The sequence below is a fragment of the Anoplophora glabripennis genome, unplaced genomic scaffold (assembly GCF_000390285.2).
Source record: "Anoplophora glabripennis isolate ALB-LARVAE unplaced genomic scaffold, Agla_2.0 scaffold106, whole genome shotgun sequence".
In the NCBI taxonomy this organism is placed as follows: domain Eukaryota; kingdom Metazoa; phylum Arthropoda; class Insecta; order Coleoptera; family Cerambycidae; genus Anoplophora; species Anoplophora glabripennis.
This window is the reverse complement of record NW_019416398.1, coordinates 1034451-1048951: the sequence shown is the minus strand read 5'-3', so window position 1 is coordinate 1048951 and position 14501 is coordinate 1034451. Positions and strand designations below refer to the sequence as shown.

The 14501-nt window shown below is 30.1% G+C and overlaps 1 protein-coding gene across 9 annotated transcripts in view; it reads right to left on the bottom strand.

Moving 5' to 3' along the window:
- Window positions 1–14501, bottom strand: part of LOC108904109 (sodium/potassium-transporting ATPase subunit alpha) — an 80438-nt gene that overhangs the window by 28177 nt on the left and 37760 nt on the right. For 5 of the 9 annotated variants that reach the window (XM_018706536.2, XM_018706537.2, XM_018706539.2 and 2 more), the window contains exon 1: window positions 3727–3827. The exons of the other annotated variants lie outside the window; for them this stretch is intronic. In XM_018706536.2, coding sequence (XP_018562052.1) covers window positions 3727–3735 — 9 coding nt within the window. In that variant the 5' untranslated portion in view covers window positions 3736–3827. Of the gene's footprint in view, window positions 1–3726; window positions 3828–14501 lie in introns of those variants that run through there. 9 annotated transcript variants of the gene reach the window in all.

Here is a 14501-nt window from a genome sequence, read left to right as displayed (position 1 = left end):
AAAAGTCACTGAAGGTTATTTTTAAATATCTCTGAAATTCTGATAAAATGTATGTTTTACGTCAAAGGTGGGAAATAAAAATATTTAATTGTTACTTTTTAATTCGCTTCTTTTACAATAAAAATTACTAAAATATTTCTCGATTTTGTTTTTCATTAAATATAAATATTCATTTTATTAATTAATGTCAAATATGCTGAAGGCTTTAATATTCTTAAGATTAAAGATCTATTTAATTCAATATTTGATTAAACTCTGTTGCTATGCTATTCTATAAGACTTTAGATAGGTATTGTATGGATATAATTAAAAAAACATATTTCTTTGAAATATACGACCAAATTCAAATTTTTTATTAAAATATTTTTATTCTTAATCACCATATGGTCATAAAAATATACTAGACTTATTCATAACAACTAGAGGCCATTATTCAGATAATTGCAGTGAACAAATGAAAATTTATTTTATTTAATACAAATCTGTTACTTCATGGAACTGACAATTTGTTTTACAAGACTGTTTCCAATCAGGTATTCATAAAGATAAATGCTACTTAAAGATAATTAACCACAAATTTGTCATTCTTTCAAATAAAATCGCATACGAACAATATAACATGAATAGACAGGCATAAAGTAAATACTGATTAAAATTTTTGAAACATTTAATCGTAATATACTTTAAACCCATGTGTTTTCATTTAATTAAAATAACATACATAATAATAAGATACAAAACATTTTTTAGTAATCAGCCAAAAGCAGTGCCAAAACTAGAAATACATGTATTTCCAGTTTATTACATTTGATAATAGAAAATGCCATCCGTATGTCCATTTCAATTCATATCAGGGTTATAAACAAATGTCTTGATTTTTTACTTTATCGTTGATATACTTTTAACATTAATCTAGTCTGGTAAATTCTACTAGTCATATCAATGCCATTAATAGGTAATTGCATGAGGTCGTTCACTTTCTTCGAGAAAAAAATCCATACATTTAGATTGCTTTTCTAGAAAAAGTAGATAGTCTCGAATAGCAGCACGCAATTTTTACTTAAAGTTATAATGATGTGTCTATTGGAAATAGAGAACCTGATCCAATTTTTTGTCCAGAACACTCCAAGAACCAAATTCATCAAATTTTCGTTGATTATACTAAATAATAAAATTGATTAAAAATGCAGTCAATGGCAGATTGATTTTATAGGGATATTTTCCTTTCCTCAAAATGTATTTTCGTGGATTCGCCACGTTGCGAATAAAAGTCCCCATTAATGGTCAATTAAAGACACTTTTTATAATTGCAAGACCATTACATTTGTGTTTTTGGTTTTACAGTTTGTGGATTCACATAAAAACATGTAGCTTTATAAATTTTGTATCATTATAATTGTCGCCCATAAGGCAAAGTGTTACTTTTTATTTTACATAGTTCTTCGTTATTGTATAAGATACGCTGACAAGTTATGTCTCGCCCTGTCTATCACACTGTTACAAAAAAATAATAATAATATTTGTACCATTTTTCGATTAGACGTTTCTTTTCCAAGAAACACGGTGTTAAAAATTAAAAAAGATTTTTTGTTAAAAACCTTAAAAGCGAATGGCAGAAAAGAGATTGTAGTAAACATCAATATTCTATTACATTATTTTGATATATCAATCTCGGTAAGAGTTCTAGTTAAATGGTCTCTTAACTTACTTATTCTAATTTTAAAAATTATATTAATTTAATATTCAGATTTAACGCATTTTACAGCGAGGTTCTCGACAGAAATGTTTTTTTTATTCTAATTATATCATAGGGCGCTAAAAAATACATTTGCTTGGTGGATCAATACGTTGTCAGTCTCGTACTGAATATTGGTATTATACATCCTATCTTTAGACATAAAGTCAATGGATTTAGAAAACTAATTTATTTAAATAGTTCTCAATTACTCCATCGTCACGACGTAGTTATTTAATACGTATAGTCTGGAAAGATACAAAGCAGTTTATAATAATGTGCTTTTAATTGCACTGTATGTGTTCTGCTGTTTTATTATCTATTACTGAAAAGTTGGACTTACTCAAATGACCCAAGTCTATGTTTGATTGAAAAATGGTCATATATTTATAGATTTTGCTATGTCATCAAGAAAAGAGGAACGCCGAATGACCATTTTTCATTTTATAAATTTTGTAGACAAACGCTAACATTTTTAAAAACCGTGTATTTTTTCCAGCGTATCAATTTTTCAGATAATATACAGGGTGAGTCAGTTTTTTGTGGTAGGATTTTAACAGTTGATAGATTCATTTTTTAATAAGAAAAGTTCCTATAAACGTAGGTCTTAGAACGCTTCGTTTGTGAGATATAGGGTGTTGAAAACAAACTTTTTTTAAGAATTTTCTTTAATATCTCAAAAAGACCAACATATATTGAACTGAAATTAGGTATTAATAACATATTAGTTATGGTGAATAAAATAAAGATATCTGTTATCCATTTCACCCACCAGTGACGTGCCTGAGGTGGGTTACTGCCCCCTTTAAAAGAATAATTCGTACGCCCGTGAATTTTTCTGCAAAATAACATAATTTCTAAATTTTTAAATCAATTCTGAACAAAACAGATCTCTTTAATTTTTTTATAAAATTAACGGTTTTTGGTTAAATTCATTTGGCATGAAATATTCCAGTATATTCAAACTTCAAGATAATAATTTTAGTCACTTATCTGACTGTCAAGTGTACTAAAAATCGAGATTTTGTTAGAAATATTGTTGTCAAGATGTTTATATAAACAGAAATTTTCTCATCTTCAATGAACAGCTTTTTATTATTTGTATAGGTAGTGTTGTTCTTGAATTTCTGAACCCTTAAAATAAATCACATTATCGATTACTCAGTAACATAGGCGTGGCTTCCAATTGATAACATTGATTAAGTTTAAATTTTTTTGGTTTGAAATCTAACCGCATCGCATCTAAAGAATTACTTTAAATCGATCTAGAAAAAATATCAATTTATTAGTACCTATCTTTAAAAATTCTTAATACTTATTTCTTAACAAATCAATTTATTTAACCAGCAAAATACCAATACATTATGTTTAACTACATACTTTATAGTTTTACGTGGCTAAACTTGTACTAAATTGCAATTTAAATTTGTTGTATTTATCTTTTAGTTGTCATTAATGTATGTAGACAATTCAAACTAAATTTAAAATAGAATTAAACTATTACTCGTATAATAGTGAATTATGATAAAAGGATTATTACTGCTAATAAATTATTACTATTAAAAAAAGTTAAATCGGCCGACAAATTTTCAGATTTCGACTGTTCACGATATTATATCTTCAAATAAAACGGTTAACGTTAGTAAAGAGAAAAATCCAGTTCATTATTAATGTATATAATAAATTTTTGAAAATTAGATATTAGGCAAAACATAGGCGTACCTACTACATAGAAATGGCATTCTCTTGTATTACTTCTACAAAACATCTACCACATTTACTAATGCAACTATAATAAGAATAGAATATAATAAATATTCTCGACTGGATACTTTTGAAAATAATCAATAAAAAAATGACTTTCTTTAAAAAATAAAAAAAACATCGGACAAACTCCTGTTCTATCTCGGATCGATCGGAAACTCAAAAGCTATTTTCGCACTACTTCTCAGCATTCCTCTAAGTTCTAAGCGAACACAAACAAGACATACCTCCCCCATGGCTAGTGGCGAGCGTTACAAATCCGGGGAGTTTGGTGTTAAATGCAGCTCTTCATGAGACGGGACGCACACACAGCAAGCACTCCAGATCACGGGCGCGGACCCACTGATTAAGGGTCGGTTGCGCTGCCGCGGCTTGTATTGAGCCCTGACGTCACACTGCGGACCCGTTGCCAACGCCGCGGAGGGGCGTCTTGCACGGCGGCGGCGGGCGTCGGACATGCCCCCAACCGGCTATTTCTCAGGTGGACGCTGATGTTTGGCGTACGTCGGTAATCGGTAGGAGTTACCCACGTGAAAAGGTAAGTACTATGACTAGCTATTGGCACCCATCATTAATACGGGGTGCTCGAGGAGTATTTACCAATCTTTCGTATATATACAGGGTGTAACTTTAATTTTTGTGACCGCCGCCACTGGGCGGCGTAACCGGGGCACCCGGACTTTGCGTAGTAGTTCACTATCAACGTTGTCAGTTGTTTTTAAATCGACCTACATTGCGGGAAGTGAAAAATAATTTGGTAGAACAGATTGTTTTTGTATAACTCAGCGACGTGTCATTTTAAAGTGACCATATTTTTTGTTACCACTGTGGTCGAACCGACGATTATTAAAAAATATTCTATTGTTTCTAAAAATATTGGTACGGAGATTGTAAATATATTTTTTAAATCACCTGTTAGACAGCGACACTAACGAAAAATAATTTAGTGAGAACAGATTGCTTTAATATTACAACGACGTGTTATTTTAAAGTCACCATATATATTTTATTTGATGTTAATGTGAACGAAGCGCCGAACATTAATAAAAATGTTTTTACAAAATTAAAAATTTTCACGTTTTATTAAGTAGGTATTAATCAATATTGGTATGTAGATACGTCACTAATTGTAAATACAACTAATTTATGTTTAAAAATATTTTTATTTTTGCCGTTTTAAAAAACCGAACATAAAAAAATAAAAATACTAATCTGATTGATATAAAAAAATTTAAAAATCGTTTCAAGTTTTTATAAACAATTTTGTGTTACTATTTTTTTAAAACAGTGTTTGTATTTAATTTGTGAATCTCAATGTCAATGACCTCTTGACCTCTGACATTGACTAGTTTAGCCGAACTATAATAATGTCACTACATACAGAATATTTAGGAAAATTAAAATAGGGCATGTACAGAAATACTGTTTCCACTCTTTCCTCTTTTTCAGCTACAGGAATCAGTGCTAGACATATTAAATCAATCCAAAATATGTAAATAAAATAACAAGATAATTAAACCGTCATCATGTTCCGAATGCTTACCAGGTAGAACGGAGGTTAGCCACCGCTGTTATATTGCGACATGCTTTTGAAAGCGGATATGTTGACTGTTTTCGCACCTCGTATAAAACAGGAACTCACTGATTCATTTAGTTACATTTTTAGTTTAATCTTTGACTTTATCGGTTTAGGAGAAAGTGTTCATAAAGTGTCTTTTCGTTGTGTAAATGTATAATCTTATAAGGTTATTTACTTCAGTGTTTTATGAAGGCAGTGTAATTTTGTGTTTTAATTTTCAAGTTATTTAATTAATATATTATGAAAAATCATGTATACGAATTGATTTGGTTTTTGTCAGGAGCAAAGAAGAGAAAAATTGTACAGAAACAGAGATTTCTTGAAGAAACTGTTTTTGGGGGTAAACTTTAGGGGTGCTTTTTACCCCGTTAAAATGTTTATCAGCAGAAAAGAAAATATACGTGCTCGTATTTTTTTATGCTCTACAACATAGCGAAATTTTATTGAAATTGGTGACTGACACTCCGATAACCTTCCCTGTAAAATGAAATCGTCCAATGAAATTGAAATGATACTTTCTGAAATACATCTAGAAAATGTGTAAATCATAAGATATTTAAAAAACTCTTGAATTTTGTTAGAGTATAATTTGGTTAAAGTTTAATGGTAATGAGAATAAACTACTTTCCAAAGTTCTTCCTAAAAAGAAACATTAATTTAAATACTAGCGCCTCTACAATTTGCTCTGGAAAACAATAAAAGCTCTTAATTAACGTCATCAAGGAGTTCTGTCAATTAGCTTTCACTGAATCAAAAAATTTGTTTTCTCGTTATCAAATTATCGGACCGAGGATCACGTGAATCACTCGATATATTGCCAATTCTCATTACTCATTGTCGTCGTTAGAGACTTTAGAGTTTTTCTTTCATCTTTAAAAGTCCTTCCATTGTGAAGTTGTTATGACAAAATCGATATCAATGTCCAGTCCACTAAAAAAGATTTTGATTATAGTTATGAGGAGGGAGTGTATTCAGATTAATTGTTTGCTAATTAAAAAAATTCCATCACAAAGAGTGTCGTTTGAGTAAGATCATTACTTTGATGTATTATTCATGAACTATTGACAGCGAACTTTGAGTCTTCTAGTTTGTTCATATCAATAACTAAACTTGCTGAAAAAATTTGATGAAAGTTATACAGAAACAACCCGATTTTATTGGCGACAACCACTTTTACATTACTAAACTTTGTACAGTGAAGAATAAAATGAAGATCATTTTCGAATAAGATTAATTATTTCCATAATCTGCTTGATATGTTGCGATAGTATAAAATTAAAAAAGTATCTCAACTCTTTACTCTTTACAGTTCAGGAAAAATCACATTATCCCCAATTATTATTATTTTTTTGAAACCCAAGTAAATCATGTAATTAAAAAATCTTGAAACCATTGCCGGATATAGAAGAAGCTGATAAAGATTATGAATATGTTAATAATGATCAAAAACATATTACACAATCAGACACGAACTTTGACCTTTTAGTGAATTAACAAAATAAGATATTTTTTTAGTTACTGAGAACAGATATTTCATTTCGACTAATTTGTGCTTTGGAGGCATGCCGATTTCAAATATATTATAAATGTTAATATGTATGTTCCAGCGAAAACGATACAAAGCCAATAATTCTCAGGAAAATTATTTTTCCGAAAAACGCCGAGATAGATCGAACAGGGATCTTTTCAGATAAATATCTAGTTACGGACTGTATCCCCCTAGGGAGGGAGGGAGGCCAAAATCTTAATAGAAAAGGGTTAAGTGACATCGTTTGAAAGATATTCTAATTCTCTACACAACCGTGTTAAATTTTTTGAATTTGACTGATTAGTTTCCGGGATGCAGGTTCTTAATAAAAAAAAACTTTTTTGGCAACGAATTCCGAGTATTTACATAAACCGTGGTATTTTATATTGCAAACACATTGCAAAATCCTATACATAGGTTCTCGTAGGGGAAAAGGAGAAAAATTGAATTTCGTCGATTACAGCGCCATCTACCATGAATCGAAGAAAATTGAGCTTCCTATTTAACATTTCAAAGTTACCCCCTCCTCACCTAAAGGGGTGGAGAAGGATTAATTTTAGCACTAATGTATTTTCCCGTGGAATTATTAAATTTTGATTATCAACAATTTTTTCATAGAGTGCTCTCTAAAATGCTTCAGGCTTCATGACACGCCAACAAATACAATTCGATACGTCTCCTCATACATCCGCTCACCCTCTTAAATATTCCTGTATTACGATAAATTTGCTTGTGTTTTTTTTTTTAATTAAACACTGCGTCTCAAAAACAAAAGCTTTAACAGGGCTCTATAGCAAATAAGCAACCAGCAATCCATTTTTATAGATTTTATTACACAGTTTGTCTAAATATGAATCAATAACAGACTTTCCTCCATTCTAAGGCGGATTTTCTATAAAACGGAGTAAATTTGAAACTCAAATTACTTTTGTTGTAAAGAAATTTGTAATTTGCCGCTTTTGAACAAGCGGCATCATAAATTACAAATTTCTTTACACTAAAAAGTTATTTGAGTTTCAAATTAAGTCCATTTTATAGAAAATCTGTGTTAAATTGGGGGAAAGTCTGTTATTTGTGCAATAATTCATATTTAGACAAACTGTGTAATAAAATCTATAAAAATGTATTACTGGTTGCCTATTTGCTATAGAGCCCTCTTAAGAGGAATTGTTTATTACTTTAAAGGGCTAGAAAATCGCCCCTTTATTTCTAACACGTTGTTAAATAATACTCTATAATTTTAAATATATTTCAAATATATCTTAAAATATAATTAAAAATTACTAATTTGTATTCGAGGGGTAAAAATAAAAAATCAAGAGATCGATTTCATTCAAAGGAAAATTTATACTCAGAAAAATATTTCCAAATGATGAGAGATGTTCTAATCAATTTTATCATTAGCATCATCAACAGAGATTTTTTGTGAATAATGTTTTTTCTCCACTTCATCTCAATACTCATATTTTAAAAGAAAATTAATAAAATCCGTAAAAAATAATATAAGTGACTGTAAAATGTAGCATATTGCGTTGATGCAGAAACAGTTATTTAACTAAAAATAAATACCTGTATATAAAATACTTTCAAGGTTTTACCAAAGATAATTAAAGAATGTAAAACGACTAAAATAACCATTTATTTATTTAAAAACACCCTCATTCTATTATGGAATAAAACGAATTGGAGTAGGTTCCTAACGGCTGTAATAAATACTCTTAAAATGGAAAATATTTTTGCAATTGACAGGTATTGTAAAATTAATTTTGCAGTATGTAATTCTCTGGTATTTTATTACGCTTTGTAATAGAATTTACACAATTCATTTTGTTAATTAGATATTGATTTCGGGAATTAAAATATTTTTTATATGTACGAACCAGAATGGTTAAAGTAGTGGATAACAGTTTAAAGCCAACTTTTTAGTCTCATTAAAAAAGAAAAACATACTTAACCTTAATCAAGTTAACGTTACGAAATTAATTTATATATAGATCAGTGCATGAGCAAATTAAAGCAGCAATGACTGATACCATGTTTTTAAGGAGTGACGTACCTACGCTTTAAAAAAATCGGTGTGAGTGAAAGCAATAAAGGTTCGGAGTGAATTCATTGAGAACATTTTCTCATTTACTCACTTGTGATTATATTTAAACTAAAACTGAGTACTTTCACTCAAATATAGGTACTCCTTAAATAAATTCCTCATGTAAACCCGTATTTGGTGCACTTGTACCTAAATCAGAGTAAATGTCCATTACTGAGAGAGTTTAAATGTAGATTAATTTCGAGCAATTTGAATGGCGCCGTGAAGATGGCACCACTTACATATTCGTTCTGTAATTTCGACAACAGTTGATAGGGGCCTGTTAGATGCTCCAGAAAAACGTGATCGCCAGGAGAACAGGCCTTAGCCGGCGGCAGCGTGCTTCAGCCGGCGGGTCTCAGCCAGGACAGGAGGAGGCCCCACGAACTAATTTCAACACTGTATCCTAATTAAACATTTATGAGTGATTTATTTTTGCACTCAATATTTAGTTAATTAAAAACCAAGCCTGAGTAAAAAATGAAATAATAGTTAAATTTAAATCATATTAGAGAAAGGGTCAACTCTAAACAGGTATTTATATACTCAGAATAGTCAAAAGGCGCTCAATTGATAGTTAGCAGTAACTCGGGTTTGAGAAAAACTAACTCATTTCTGATGCAATAGTTTCACTCAGTTGTACTCACACTAAAGAGTGAAAATTTCGCTCAATCGGGTGTGGACAGAAATTGATACATTATTGAGTAAAATTGAGTGAAATTTGAGTGAAATTTTTTACAGTGTATACTAACATAAAACCGTTAAGGTGGCCATATTCCCGGCCGAGAAATAGTGAAATTTCTGGCGTTTTTAGGTACTGAAATCTTTAAAAGTAAAACGTGTAGAACAAAAGTAAGCACAAATGAATGAAATCCTTGACGTTTTGTTTATTCATTGTTACCATTTAAATTTACTCAAATAAAATAATAACTAAAAAAAAAGCGTTTGTAAAACATGCGTTTGCTGTTATTCTAACCCCACATTTTAAGAATTATTTTCACGTACTTATAAATAAAAGTAAACAATTTTATATGTAGGACTAAGCAAGTAAATGTTATAAGAATATTTATATGTGGAATTATATATAAAAAAGTTAGTATTTTCGTAGATTTCAGTACCTAAAACCTTGATGGTTTGATCGTTTTTTGCACCTGTTTATTCGTTTTACTGCGGCGTCTTTGAAAATACCCAGATGGCATGACATAACATTCCTATTATTTGATAAGCTTTAGATTATTCAGTTATTAAATGTTTGAAATTATTTGTCTTTGCGAAAAATTTAAGGGATTTTATGCCACGCCATTATAAAATTAAAAAATAGATAAATAAACAATCCATTGAGCTATCCGGGGGTTGTTATAAACTAAAAATTAGTTAAAAAGTATTTAATAATGCCAGAAATAAATAATATATCCATGATATCTAATGAAAATAATATTTCTCATTGTATTGTTTTACCAAATGATTTGTCTTTGTCATTACAGACTAGACTACACAATAGTTTGATGAATTTATTATATTTTATTTAAAAACTGCAATTATTAAATGATAAATATCAGCATATTTCTACGTCTTTTATATTACACTGGGTGACTCCTAAAAAACATAGCAATCTGCCATTTTTGGTTCGACAGAAAGAGGATATTTTTCAAAGCCTACTTTAATGATAGGCGATTACAATACCCATTTTTTTTTAATTGCGGTGGAAAGTCTATTTTTTGTTACATATTTTCCTTTATAATTATTCCTTGATAAAAATTAATTGTCACTTATCTACAGACGACTAAACTATGTTACATTAAGATAAGATTTGTTATATTTGTATAAGTAAATTGTTTTATAATATTTTGTAATATAGGCAGATCAATCTCAATGCGAGTAGATATTCATATCCAGGCAAGAAAAAAGAATTTTTAGAAAAACTACCAAGAAATATTGAATCTGTCAATATTATTTATATTTTTTGATATATGTTCACTGTTTCAACTATTACACAGCCCCACAAAAAAAAAGGATCGGATCTGATATTCAGACCCATGTATTTCCATGTATTTTTTCCCCTGAATTCGAATCTGGTTAGAAAGTAGAGTATTCTACAAGTTTTATTGAATTCTCAATCTTCTAGGCTGTTATCTCATATCTCAGTACAAAAAGTAGATGGATAGATGGGTGGATAGGTGGGTGTTATAGGTGGCACAGGTGGATGAATAAATATGCGTTTTCATGCATGAACGACTGGATAGAAAGGTGTATGAATTCATAAATGGGTGGGTGGATAAAAGATGGATCTAGCAACTCTGCAACACGAATTATGCCATGAAAATGGCGTTTTTATGCATTTTTCGAATGAAATTGGACCAGCTTGTCTGACTATGATGATACATTGGAATTAAACGAATGAAAAATCATACGTCTAGTGAGCTGGTAGAAAAATTTGATTTTTTATAACTTTCGTCGATCGTAAATTACATTTTTTGTGAATTTTGACCTGTTTTTTTAATTTTCCTGAAAACTCAGACCCATTCGGCCAAATCTGAAGGCAGATTCGGATTCAGCGGAAAAAATATATGGGTCTGAATACCATATACGATCTTTTTTTGTGGGGCTGTGTTGTTAATCACAGAGGTACTAGCCAACAATTATCTGCAAATGGTTTTGTTCTTAAATAAACATATATAATTTGAAATCGCAAAAAGTTTAATATCTACGTTAGAATTATTTCATACGACTTAATGCGAAACAAAAGTGTTGTACACACGATTCAAATACCTGATCATTATCACGTGGTCAGTTTTCTTATCACTTGACAAGTTGTTATTAAGGAGAGTGTAGTGTAATAGACGTAAACACGCTTTTAATAGATTCTAGATATAAATAGTAAGATTCTACGCAAGTGACAATCTCGAGACAAATCTACACGTAATCGATTGGATGAGTTTGATTTAAGGAAAATTCTCTCGCAGAATACTGCATTAACATATTTAAAATTTCAATAGATATATTCTCTATTCAAGGCTTACAACAAATATTAGAACGTTAGTAACAATGTACATAGAGCCCAGTCATAACATAAGACGTTCAATAAGATTATTCAGCCTAAAGCAGTCAAGATAAAATTATGTTTGGAAAACACACTGTATACGTCACTAGTGGGTCCGTTGTTTTATAATCACTACGAACTATATGATAAAACATTTTTTTAGCATTAATACATTCAAATAGAAAATATAATTCGAGAACTTTAGACAAATCGCAGAAACTTTAAATAAATTACCCAGAATGGATTATCCTCTGATAATATTTTCCAAATTTATTTGTTGATAAAGCAGTTTACTCAGAAGATTTAAGGCATAGCGAAAATTATTCGATATATTAAACAAAAAAAACAAAATTCCAATAATCGCACCATCCTCAGAAAATACCAAACATTTTGGAAATTCGATATCTACCACACTGAAGGATATCGTGGCAGGGATACTTAAGAACACAACGTTTTTAATAAAGCCATGGAAATATTAACGGTGACCATCTATGCTATCCAAATTGAGACCTTGAAAGTATCCAACACTTTTAAGAATAAGAGAATTTTTACTAACACTACAAGAAATATCACCAATAAACTATTTTTCAAGACGCAACAATACACTAACTGTATTCCAGAAAACATAGTAAACAACTTCATTGAATGCAACGTTTTTATTCATTCATTAATTAATTAAGAGTAACAGAACAGAACATATGATATGCATTCTGTTTTTATCAACTCTTATTTATATATTATCCAAAACCAGTTCAGTGCGAACAATCGATCCGGTTACTACAGGTAAACTATTTCATTCACATCAAGCAAAACCAGTTTTTTCCAAACCATTGCGTACACTACAAATAACGTAGTACTACAGACAAATTTATTACGATAGCATACTTTTCAGGCTATTATCCCAATAATTACGCAATTTACTATGAACGATGTAGTTATTTAAAGATAGTAGTAAATAATTTATATTTTATAAACATTTTTATTCATAGAATATAGACTGGAACTGCGATTTGGTGGAAATGGAAAGTAGATTATGATGCGACTATCCGAAAAATGTTGTTGAGAGTCAAAAACAAGAGATTTTATAATTTTTTAAACTTAAAACAAAATTGACACTAAAAAATGGAACCCGACGTTCCAAATTCAAATGCACGTTTTGCACCAAATTATACAAATTTGACTTGTTTATTACATGATTCATAGCCACGTCTAAATGCGTTACTTCCTCAGTGGAGGAAAGACATTTTTAAATAAGTATAACCTTGAAAGCAGACTCAATGATGTCTTAACACCACTCACTCATTCACAGTCCACAGGAAAACGGAAGAAATACCTATTTAAAAAAATTATAACTAGCAGCTAAGTACTGTCAATAGTGTCAATTTTTGTTTTCTCAATAATCCAAGTTTAAGCGGTCAAATTTGAGGGTTTAAATTAATCCTAGATTAATCTGTAGATTTGAAACGGTGCTAATAAAATGTTATATTTTAATCCAAGTTCAGACTTAATCCTGGATTAAACACTACGGTGCAAACGGGCATTAGTGTTGACTGATATTTCTTTTGTTCGTGGATTAAGTAAATTTATGGGAGGTTTGCCAGCCGAACATAAATTTTAGAAAATTACCTAAATGTAAGGTCATATTATTATGAGTTCAAATGGAAGTCTAAAGCCTGATCCAGATACCAAAGTCGCTAAACATTTGTCAAATACTAGAGTGTCAAATATATTCAAATTTGCCACAGGGTGATTTAGAACTTATCCGAAAAAATTTGTGTATAGATGACATGAAAAATGGAGTCAATATCGTAAAAAAAATTGTAAAATCTTTATAGTCTCCGAGAAAAAAAAATTATTGTAGTATTTAAAACCCTTACATCGCTGGGCTACTACTGTAGTCTCTAGCGTCATTCGCATTGTGCGGTGTACGCAATTCTCTCTCTCTCCAAAATGTCTCAAATGTATAGCAACTCGCATTTAATGGATTATGGTAAAGCAATATAACATTTGTGTTATGGTGAAGCAAGACAAAATTTGTGTTAGTTCGTAGAAACTGAGTACGATGGGCCCAAATTATTTTTTTTTTCAGATAAATTCTGAATCACCCTGTATTATGTACACTTGACAAATATCCTCAAATAATGTAAATAACCTTGACGAATACGTGACAAGCGAAGAAACGCTTTCGAATGTATCGATGTGCAGCATCCACACGATACGGCATTTATTTGGAAATCGGCACATATTTGGCGGCAAGTCACCGCATCTTCTGGAAATGGCTTAATAATTACTCAGTCCTTTTATTAACGATTTTTTAAATGACTTAAATTTTAAGAACAGTATAAATTTTGAGATTAAAGACAATCATGGATTTGATTTAAAATCGTCAGTATAGGAAGTTGGTACAGTTATTAGAAGTTTAATACTAGTCTTGTAATCTTTTATCTAGTTTATTACTATCTCTTAATTATTAATTAGTATTAATGAAAGATATAGGTAAGAATTTATGAAGATAAATTTTAAATTATCCTGAATTATTGTAGCATAATTTGCAATGCATGTAATATAAAATTTATTATGTGCATATTATTAAAATTTGTGGTAAAAATAACGACAAATACCTGATAAAACATCTATACAAAAATTTCTATCTAAATTAGTTACCTAGAGACTGTAACTTGATTATGTACCTTTTTATCATTCATAAAAACAAACAGGGATTATTTTATATCTGACAATTTAATTATATTAACATAGGTACATACCACC